This window comes from Gavialis gangeticus, unplaced genomic scaffold, assembly GCF_001723915.1.
Source record: "Gavialis gangeticus isolate Ggan-Ray unplaced genomic scaffold, GavGan_comp1, whole genome shotgun sequence".
NCBI classification, from domain to species: domain Eukaryota; kingdom Metazoa; phylum Chordata; order Crocodylia; family Gavialidae; genus Gavialis; species Gavialis gangeticus.
In genome coordinates, this window is record NW_017729027.1 from 33,159,662 (window position 1) to 33,169,978 (window position 10,317).

General features: G+C 43.2%; 1 protein-coding gene across 1 annotated transcript in view; it reads right to left on the reverse strand.

Moving 5' to 3' along the window:
• PRIM2 (primase (DNA) subunit 2) overlaps positions 1 to 10,317 on the reverse strand; it is a gene marked incomplete at its 5' end in the record, with an annotated part of 329,364 nt that overhangs the window by 249,072 nt on the left and 69,975 nt on the right. The window contains 2 exons of the mRNA XM_019520338.1: positions 6,444 to 6,581; positions 8,302 to 8,397. Of these exons, the coding sequence (XP_019375883.1) occupies positions 6,444 to 6,581; positions 8,302 to 8,397 (234 nt within the window). The remainder of the gene's footprint in view (positions 1 to 6,443; positions 6,582 to 8,301; positions 8,398 to 10,317) is intronic.

Sequence of the window (10,317 nt, forward strand, 5' to 3'; positions counted from 1 at the left end):
TTAGTAGAGGTCAAGGTAGACATTACATTTATTGCAACATGCAGTCTACTCAGCCAATTCCCGAGGTGTGAGAAGCTTATATGCATATGTACAGTGTCTTCCTTAATAGCTAACCAGAAGATACCAAGTAAAAATTTACTGAAAGGCAATTGATTCTCCTGACATACTACACCACACCTTTCTAAACACTCTCTCTACTGGAGAAATGAGAATATATTTGCAATACTTAGTAACTATCAACAAGGCTTGTAATATTAAGTAGCTAATTGTTTCTTCCCAGTTGGTGTTTATTACTCCTTTCAAGACCTTGCAAAGCTTATTTCTTTTTGTTTCTTCAATATAATCATCTGAATGATGCTTTTACTTGGTCTTCCATAGCACTGGAGGATCACATGATATATTATTCCTTTAACGGGTTTTTGTATAAAAGGAAAATTAATGATTTTATAATTCCCCTTCTCTTTAAACAGTTTCCAGCAGAATATTCCCCCCAAACCTTGCTGCATTAGCAAGAGGTAAAGAGAACCTCACCAGAAGTTGTGAGGCTTTTTAGCACCTCCCCCCCCACCCAAAACAGTGGAAATGGGAAATGTACTAGACATCATTCCTTACTATGGGTCACATGTCATCACTATCAGAACCTGACCTGTTCCTGAACAAACAGGAAATGTAGGTGGGGAGGAAGGGGAGGATCTTTATGAAGAAATAAGAAACTCAGTGTAAAAGTGAAACAATTTCAAAGTCGTTTCCCTCCAAACTCTGAAACAAGTGAGAATGGTGTCTGCAGAGACACTAAATTCCCCTTTCTATAGCAGAGATTTTTCAACTGGGGTATAGCAGCAACCTGGGATGCTGCAACACCATTTCAAGGGTGCTGCGCTGCTGCTCCTGTCAGATGGAGTTTCCCAGTGCCTCTGTGTGGCAGGGCACTGTCTGTGCCTGCCACTTTAAGGGCCTGGAGCCGGCAGCCGCCAGGTGCCTAAAGAGGGCAGCCATTTTAGATTCAGGGCTGCCCATATAAACAGGGCAGTTCTGCTGCTGGGGGCCAAGCAACAATACCACCTGGCCAGAGGGCTGCTATCATCTGGAGGTAAAGGAGGAGCTGTAGGGGATGGATAGGAGGCTCCTAGTCCTGGGCATGACCTAAAGCTGCACCCTGCCGGGAGTGGGTGGCCTCGTGGGGCTCTCAGTGGCAACTGGGTGGGTTACCCCTTTGTTTCGGAGGGCCCAGAGAGTGGACCCTTGTAGAGAGAAAAGGGCCATAGACTCAGGCCTGTCTGGGTTTCCCCTGACTGGCCCATGCTGGGGCCAGGACCAGAAGGGTCAAAGGGCCAGGGGGCCCACCCCAAGGGACGCCAAAGAGCTGAGGGCCTGGAGGCAGGTCAGCCCTAGATGAGCCGAAGGTCTTGGTGGGGGGACCACACCCAAAGGGGAACCACCTCAGGGAGCAATGCTGCCCGGTCTGACGGCAAAAGAGGCCGCCTGACAGGAAGAATCTAGGTGGGGTTCAATAAGAGGATTCTGGGGCCCAGTGTGGGGGCCGGTGATTAAAGGAACATCGAGATGCCATCTGTGAGGCTTCGGCTGCGGTGTAGGGGAGGAAAGGAGCCGCAGATAGCGCCCCCTGGCATCGGGGCATGAAATGAGCAGGCCCCCTGTTACACTCTGTTTCCAGGAGGCACCATTCAAGCCTGGACAAAGAAGCAGCTTCTGTAGAGGGGAAAGCACTTCATTGCAGCCCAGCCTGAAGGAGTCCCAATGTCATAGCTAAGGTGAGCAAGGGGGGCACAAACCCCAGGTGACAACTTACAGAGAGCATGCTCAGGTCCCCTCCATGTGCTTGTGCCTTGGACCAGTGTTTTCTAAGCCGGGTGGGCACTCTCACACTCCCCCACACACATCCCTTCTGCCTGTTCTGTGCAATTTGCTGATCATTGCTGCTACCTACAGAAATCAGTTATGAAGAATAAATGATGGCTGCAGCAGAGGTCATAAGAGCAGCCCTCAGTACAGTTGAGGGAGGGCTAGGGAGGCATCATGCAGCTTGGGTGTTGCAGAGTGGTGCAGAGAAATGCACAGCATACAGCAAACAGGGAAACGCTATAGCAAGCTACACCACAGGAGGTGGAGGAGACTCATAGGAGGCATGAGCGCACCCACCAGGTTTGAGAAATACTGCCCTGGGCTGCAAGTCTTACTCATTGCATCTCTGGGAGGTTGGGGAGCACACAGTGCAGTCAGTGCCATCCCTATCAGGCACAACATGGCTCCAGACTCCAGTGTCAATTCCCCACCTGGGAATTTCATTCCTGCCATTCTTCCAAAGTGCTGGGCAAACTGCACCCTCAGGTACCAGCTAAGCTGCCTGGCAGGCAATGACCAGGAATCACTTGTGCAGGGAAGCCAAGGAGCCAGAACAGACTCCCCCTGGAGCAATGGGCTCTCACTGATACCATGATAGAGCCCCTATTTCCTCATCTGCATAACTCTTCAGCTCTGTTGTACCAAAGCTGCCTCCAGCTTGACCATGCCATCTCCCCCTCTCTCAAGAGCCCCACAGAACCCACAAATTCAAAACTGAGAGACCCAAGGCAGGCCGGATGAAGATGTTCACTGCCCTCTGCACTCACAGCATGCTAGGGTAGGTGATGACTCTCCATGGCTATGTCTACAGCAGACATAATGGACTAGTATGGTTATATATTTTTACACTGTGCCTTGAGCTTAAAAAAGGTTGACAGCCACAACTCAAGATGCACCACCTGGAAAAGCGTCTCACTCTTGGGGAGTAAATATCTTAAGAGATGTCCAAAAAGTGCAGCTATTATAGTTAGAGCTAGACCACCAGCAGCAGAGTAAACATGGTTGTTTCCTATGGGCAAACATAAAAAGGTATGACATGCTTACCTTGTACGACTGCCTGTCCAAAACATAAAAACTTCAAAATCTTCAACTTTATTAACGGCATCCCAAAACAAACAAAGCCCCAAAGTGTTGGTGTCTATAGGCTTATAAACTTCAGGAAAAGGTTCTAGAGCACTAAGAATCTGAAGCAGGATTCCTCAGCAGAAGTCAAATAGAAATCAATAATACTATTCAAATGTTAGGGCAAGAGGCCAATGTACCTTTTGAAGATATATGAAATGGAAATTTCAAAGCAGGCAGCAATAGCTCATATGTCAAACTAGCTTTCTATTTTGAGATCACCCACTGAATTTTGTTATCAGTCAACAATTTTACATCGTCTTCCCCATGTGTCAAATGGAAGAAGAAGAAGAAAAAAAAAAAAAAAAAATCAAGAGCAGACTTTCCTAAGAGTTTTCATCAGGACTTCAAAATCTTTTTATGACCAGGAATATAGACAAATAAGAAACTAATTTATTTTTTTTGAAACTGTATATTTTCAGCTGCTAACTTTTAAACAGTCTGAAAAAAACAGTGTATCCAGGTTTCCAATTCAGATGTCAATTTCATTCAACGTCAATTAAATAGAAAAGTCAAAACATCCTTAAAATTGCATCTTATGCCAACAGAAAAGTCGGTTTCATTCTTACAATGCTAAGAAATTTGGAAGTATAAAATTTGTCTGTATTTTATAAGTTCATATGCACTCCCACCTGCAAGTCTTTCACATAATACTCTTAATTTTCAATTTTAGTACTGAGCAACTATGATTAAAATGAACTGTGTCATTAGTTAGAAATGATATGTATAACTTACTTAAATATTTTTTTTTTCAAAAATCATTATTTAAAGCAAAATAATCTGCCTTCTCCTTAAGACTTACTGAAGGGTCCATGTCACAACTTAAGAATTGTTATGTTTAACAGAGTATATTTTTCCTTTGTCATGCTGTCAATTCTGATCAGTTTAAAATAACTGCAAAATCATTTCTATTTAAGTGAAATCAAGTGAAATTTTATAGTAAACAAAGATAGGATTCTTGTGACTTCCAGGAATCATTTGAGGATAGCCAGGCAATTTTTTTGCAGCAATCTGACCTTTATCACACTCAAGCTATATTGTAAATATTTTGTAAAGTAAAGACGTTGTGACCTTGGAGATATAACAAAAATAACACTTTTATTTCCCCAAACAGTTATCACTTTAGGAAAGGTTGTTACAATAAAAGCCAATATGGAAAACAGTAAATATTATAAACAACAGGATACATGTAAACTACAAGTGGCATTCTCCTGTACCAAGTAAATAAGGCATAGTTACAGAACATACTCAGATTACCAAAATTAAGGAAAAGCTGCAGTGAATTTGAAAAGCAGAAAAAAATCAAAATTTTTATCACTTAACCCACAGGCAAGCAATTATTTGGGTCCACAAGCCACATAGGGAGGTTTAGGGAGTTGTCACAGGACAGCTCAGCACCACCCCCACTGAACAGCTCACCAAACCTCCTGATGTGGGATTGGGCTGCAGGTGGGTGGGGAGCTGGCATGGGTGTGAGTGGGCTGGTGTGGGCACCAAGGCTGCCCTGCGGCTTCTCCCTGCCAGGCATGGGGGCTCTGGGTATCCCAAAGGCAGCACTGGTGGCAGAGGAGAGGAGCCACAGGGCAGCCCCAGGTCCCTCTTTTTCCCTGCTGCCACTGCTTATAATGGTCAGAGCAGGTGGGTCCAGAGTGGTTACTGCAGGGACCCCAATCACCCACATGGGGCAGGCCAGGGCTGTGCACTCAGCTTAGGGCTCATGCCCTGCTTGTACTGGTCTCCATGCCCAAGCCCTGACCACCATCAGCACCACCTCTGAGCCACCTTTCAATCCTGAAGAGGGGCTGGAGCTGCTGCTTTAGCTTTGGTGGCAGTGGCCCAGGCACAGGAAACAGCCACGGCTCCTTCCAGCTGCCTTCACCACCAGCCCCAGCCCCATGGAGACCAGCACAGGCAGGGCCCAAGCACTGAGATGAATGCACAGCCCCGGTCTCCGGTCCCAGCCCACACAACAGGTTGGAGTCCCTGCAGCACCCATTCTGGACCTAACCAACCCAGCCATGATGAGCAGCACTGGCAGCTGGAAAAAGCAGGACCCAGAGCCTGTGCCAGGGCTGCCACCAACACTCATCACAGCTGGGGCAAGCAGGTCCAGAGTGGGCACTGCAGGGACCCCAACCCCCCACGGTTCAGGCTGGGGCTTTGCACTCAGCTCAGGGTTTGGGCCCTGCCCAGGTGGGCCCCAGACAGTCTCCATCGGGCTGGTGGCAGCCAGAAGGAACCACTGCTTCCCGGGCTGTCAGGAAATGGAGTCTGGTCATGGAGCCACCCCAGCCCCACCTGCATGCCTAGAGGTGGTGGGATGCACCATGAGCTGAATGGCTCCTGGGCCAGGCAGGACCTACCGTGGGCCAAACAAAAGCTCTTCCACAGGCCAGATCCAGCCCACATGCCATACTTTGCCCACCCCTGACCTAACCGTTAAGCTTGTGGCAATTGCTTTAATTAGACTATTATTTAGCTTTCAAGAATATTATTCATGGACCCAAAAAAGGGTGGCTCTTGCTTCAATTATAATGTAGAGTGTTAATGGCAACATTAGCCTAAAACTGCACTATTTTCACTATATGTTACATCAGATACCTCCTTCTGCAGATTCCCTTAAGGATTTGAATTAATAGAAAATTGGTATACTTTCCACAGCTTCTCCCAAAGCGATCTCATTTTTACTTTTCACAGTTTAACCAACATAAATTGCATTTAACAGTAAGTCTAATGTACCAGTAACATAGGAAGAAAATGCATTGTGAATATATTAAAGAAAATACATTGCCTGTTTTATTAAGTATGTTTTGCAAGGCTGCCAATTTTGTGACCAAGGCTTTTGTACAGAAGCAGTCCCTAATTCTACAACATTTTAATTGTTCCCTGCAACCTACTGTCATAAAAAAAAACTGTCACATGGGATATTTGATGTAGGTACTTACACTAGAATTTGATGTCCCATTTAAATCCCCTTGCATCAATGTAAATGTATTTTGCCTGCAAAGGGGTTGTAATGAACTGTAACAAAATATTACTTTAATTCTTAATTAAAATAACTACCTTAAATGTGTTTTTCCTGTCTTCACCAACCACAGCAAAACAGAGTAATATAAAAAAATGATTTAAGCCCTGTTATGCATGCCAAGTCAACAGTAATAGCTATACTACATCCATATAAGAAATAATTATAAAAATCTTTACACCTCTAGGAGACCTGTGTATCACACAGCTAAGAGTGCTATTTAAAATCAAGTTCTTTCAGCTTATCTTCACAATAAGATTTTTATTGTTTTATTTTAAGCTCTGTAATTAATTTTGATAATACTTAGCTGGAATTCTGCAGATTGAAGCCAGTCTGCTAGAAACATTCTGGAGGGCCATTATGTATGTTACTGCATAATTAACAAGTGGACCTCAAAAGGTACAAAATTAGATAGGAAAAAATGTATACTCACTGCCAGGGCTTTAGAGAGTTTCGTTCTATAGTTATTCAAGATAATTACAACCATATCCTGATGTGGCACGAGTGCAAATCCGTAATTAAGTAAAACTCTTCTTACTCTAATTAAATCCTGGGCATCCTGAAGAGGAATCTGAATTTAGAGATGAGGAGAAAGAAACGAACTTCAGAAATAAGACCTAAAAAAATAGTCATGTTAAACCAAGTCTACATTTACAAACTATTCAAGTCTGGAGAGAATAGAACTGTTAAAGAAAAGATATACCTTAGAAACAAAACTAAAAGAGCTATATCAAAACTGATACCAATATTATCAAGGGACATTATCCACTGGTTATTAGAATGACACTTGGAAGAGCACTTCGGACTCTAATAACCAGCGATTCTAGTAACTGGCAGCCAAGCTAGCACAGTGAAAAGGCGATGCAGAGTTGTGTTAAGGAACTCTGTACATTTTTGGTATTATGCTGCATTTCATTCACTGATTCTAATAGCAAGAAGGGGGGGAAATTTAAGATTTTAGTTTAAGATTCTGATTCTACTAAGTATTGATTATCAAGATATTAATTACTGATGAGAAATGCATGGGGTATAATGTTTTTGGCATTTGATTTTGACCTTATTAGGCAACTGATTCTTTCAAGCAAGATTCTAATAACTTGTGGACAACAAAAGTGCATCAATTGTGTAGAAAAGCCAATATCAATTCTCAGTACTTCAAGAAAATAAAAGCAAACCCAGCATTTATCAACATCTCTAGCCTCAAGAAACCAAGTTGAGATATTTGGGTTAACCAGAAATAATAAATACATTTCAAATTTTATGTAGTGTTGTGTTTGAATTGAAACCTGTTCAAAACACCCTGGCTTCTTTTTCAGACTTTCCTGATACAATGTTGTATCTAACAAGTAGAAAATAGAAAGTTTTTCAGTTTCTCCTCCTTTCCCAGGGCCTTGTTTGTATTTTTCCCCACTTTCTAACTTATTCACTGGAAACATAAAAGTGTTTAGAAAGGGACCGCTGAAAATACATTCAATCTTTCCCTTGTTATTAACGCTGACCAGTAGACCAGGGCTAAAATGGCTGGAGCAAAGACTGAAGTATAGGGGGAAAGCAGATTACAGCTGTATTTTGTTAGATTGCAACAAGTGCTTCCCTACATCCCTGGGTCTCCTAGCCACTTAAGTCCAAACTAAATGCAGATGCATGCCATCATCCCTCTTCTGTTGCCCATAGGCAGAAATCTGTGGTGGGTGATACAAGATAAATCGAGCAGTCACTCTCAACTAGGATGCCTTCGTATCCTTTCCTGGGTGCTGTGAGGTGCCATGCAATGTTAGCACTGTTTAGATATGCAAACATTATTCACAGGATAAACCCAGAAATTTCAAACAGGAATCCACAGTAACCTGCTGCAGTCTTTGAGCTATCTGCAACAAAAGAACTGCCCTACTATCTTTGACTATGTTGTCAAAAACAGATGGAAAACTACAACCTGACACTTTCCAAGAATTCCCTTGAGTCTATCCAGTAGTAACTGGAGTCTTAAAAGGCTGAAAACCACTGAAATAGTTTCTGGAGGGACTTATACCTGAAGTCCTTTTGATGGTTTTCCCTAATCCAGTCTAGAAAGTTCTGAAACCTACCTCATTTACCACCACCCCCTCTAGTAAGCAAGCCTGAATCAGTCAACTTGCCTTCCAATTTGAGGTGTAGAAACAAAATCTTAAACTATAAGCAAGTACAGAAGACTACTACTGCAATTTCAGGAAGTGAGGAGAGTTCTTATGACTTTTTAACATTTTACAAAAGAGAGGAAGAGATGCTGACACTTTCCATTAACTCCAACTTACTTTATAGAAGGCCTGTTCTTTTCCTTTTTCTGCACTCAAGCCAGGAGTTGACATAAACAGCTCATCTTTGAGTCTCTCTTTAACTTCTTCACTAATCTAAAACAAAACAGTTGTATTTTAATTGCTGAGAAGGTTTAAGTTCTTCAGTTAAAACAAACATGATATCTTTTCAGTTGACAAAGCAAATACATGTGACTGTGCTAGAGCTCCACCTTTGGTCCTCTGACCCTTGCTGCTACAACCACGTTTAGCTTGAAAACAAGAATATCTCTATTAAGCTGGAGGTTCCACACATTCTTTGGTTAGTTTCTGTATGGTCCATATTTTATTTTATTTATATCACAAGTGTTCATGAGCTCACTTTATCAGATGCTGTAAAAGGACATGCAGAGTATTAAAAAAAATAAATTAAAATACATGAGATAAAGAGGGAAAGAGAAGACCTTTAAACAGTATTATTTTTAAGACGACTAGTATGAATACACAAGGCCAAATTTACTGCAATCTATTTTAAGAAAAATATGCTAAACTAATTACAATTCATCCTACAGTTTCAATAATGGAGTTTAAAATTGTTTTTTTCCATATACTGGTTGAGGAAAGACATCTTCAACTAACTTTTAAGGACACTATAAATACTGAAAAAAAAGTAGTCTGAAAAAAAAGTAGTCATGTACCACATTACTTTTAATGTATACATATATAAAACTAATACATAACTGTATATAACTATGCCTTTTGCCACATAAATAGGCGTGTCAGGATTTGATTTTTAGACAAACACTGCTAAACACTGATTTAGCCTTGACACCCACAGACCAATGTAAAAATATTTCCATTGGTAGTCACCAAATATTATAGAAAGGGGACGTAAAAAAAAAAGTTCAGGACAAGAGTAGGGAAATTGGGGGCAGAAGGTGCTGCAAGTGGATACACGTGTACACACGCACTCACACACCAAGAGCTGCAGGCTGTGCTGGCAGGGAGCAGGGGCATTGGAGGGGCAGGGCTGTTGTAGCTAGGAGCCTGGTGCTACCACCCATTCACTCAGCTGAGATCCCAGCTGGGGATCAGGTGCCAAATTCCTGGTGAGCCCAGTCCAGCCCAGCCCCTGCATGATTGAGGAAGAAGCCAAACTTCCAGAGAACCCAACCTAGCTCCTGCATGATCAGGTATTCTTTACTGATTTATACATATTTACCTTTTATATTTTAACATGGATTTTATAAAGCTTTTAACAGCATACTGTCATGATTAATTGTCTGCCCCCCACCTGAGAAATCCTGAAAATTTAAATCAATAAAAACTAACAAAAATCAATAGACATGATTGAAGATAAATACCAATTTTAGCCATTAATTTTTTTTTTAGACAAAAACAAAATTCTGCCAAGCCTAAACAAGCAATAAACAACAAACTGAGACTGGCACTGTGCTATGCAGTTGAGCAAAGTATGTACTTCTCCAAGATATACACATACACACACACACATACATACACATGCCAATTGCCTATCAAGAATCATGTGGGGGGGATGAAGTGCCACCACCTAATGCCCCATGCTGCCACTTTTCTATATGTTGCAGGCAGCAGGGTGGGTTAGCTGCTGGCCTTGGCTCCCCCACCCTCTGTCCAGCCCTCAGTGCGGTTTCAGAATCCCCATACTTGAAACACTCTGAAGAATACCGGGGGGGATGAAGCCCCAGCCCCCCCACTTCCCTCCTGCTGCTTGGGGTTCAGGCTCACACCTCACCTCCCAACCGCAGTGGCAGGGGGAAAGGAGGAGCAGGCCCGGGCCTGATGCAGGGAGAACCGGGCCCGAGGGTGAGGAGAAGCCAGGCTGCTGCAGTGGCCGGGCACAGGAAAGTAGCAGGCCCAGGCCTACCCGGCTGTGGCAGGGGGATGGGAGGAGCAGGCACCCGCCACCACATTGGGCCCGGGCCCACTCCCCTCCACCCCCTCCCTATTTACCTGCAGGGAGAAGGGGGGGGGGGGGGAAAAGGCCAGCAGCAAGGC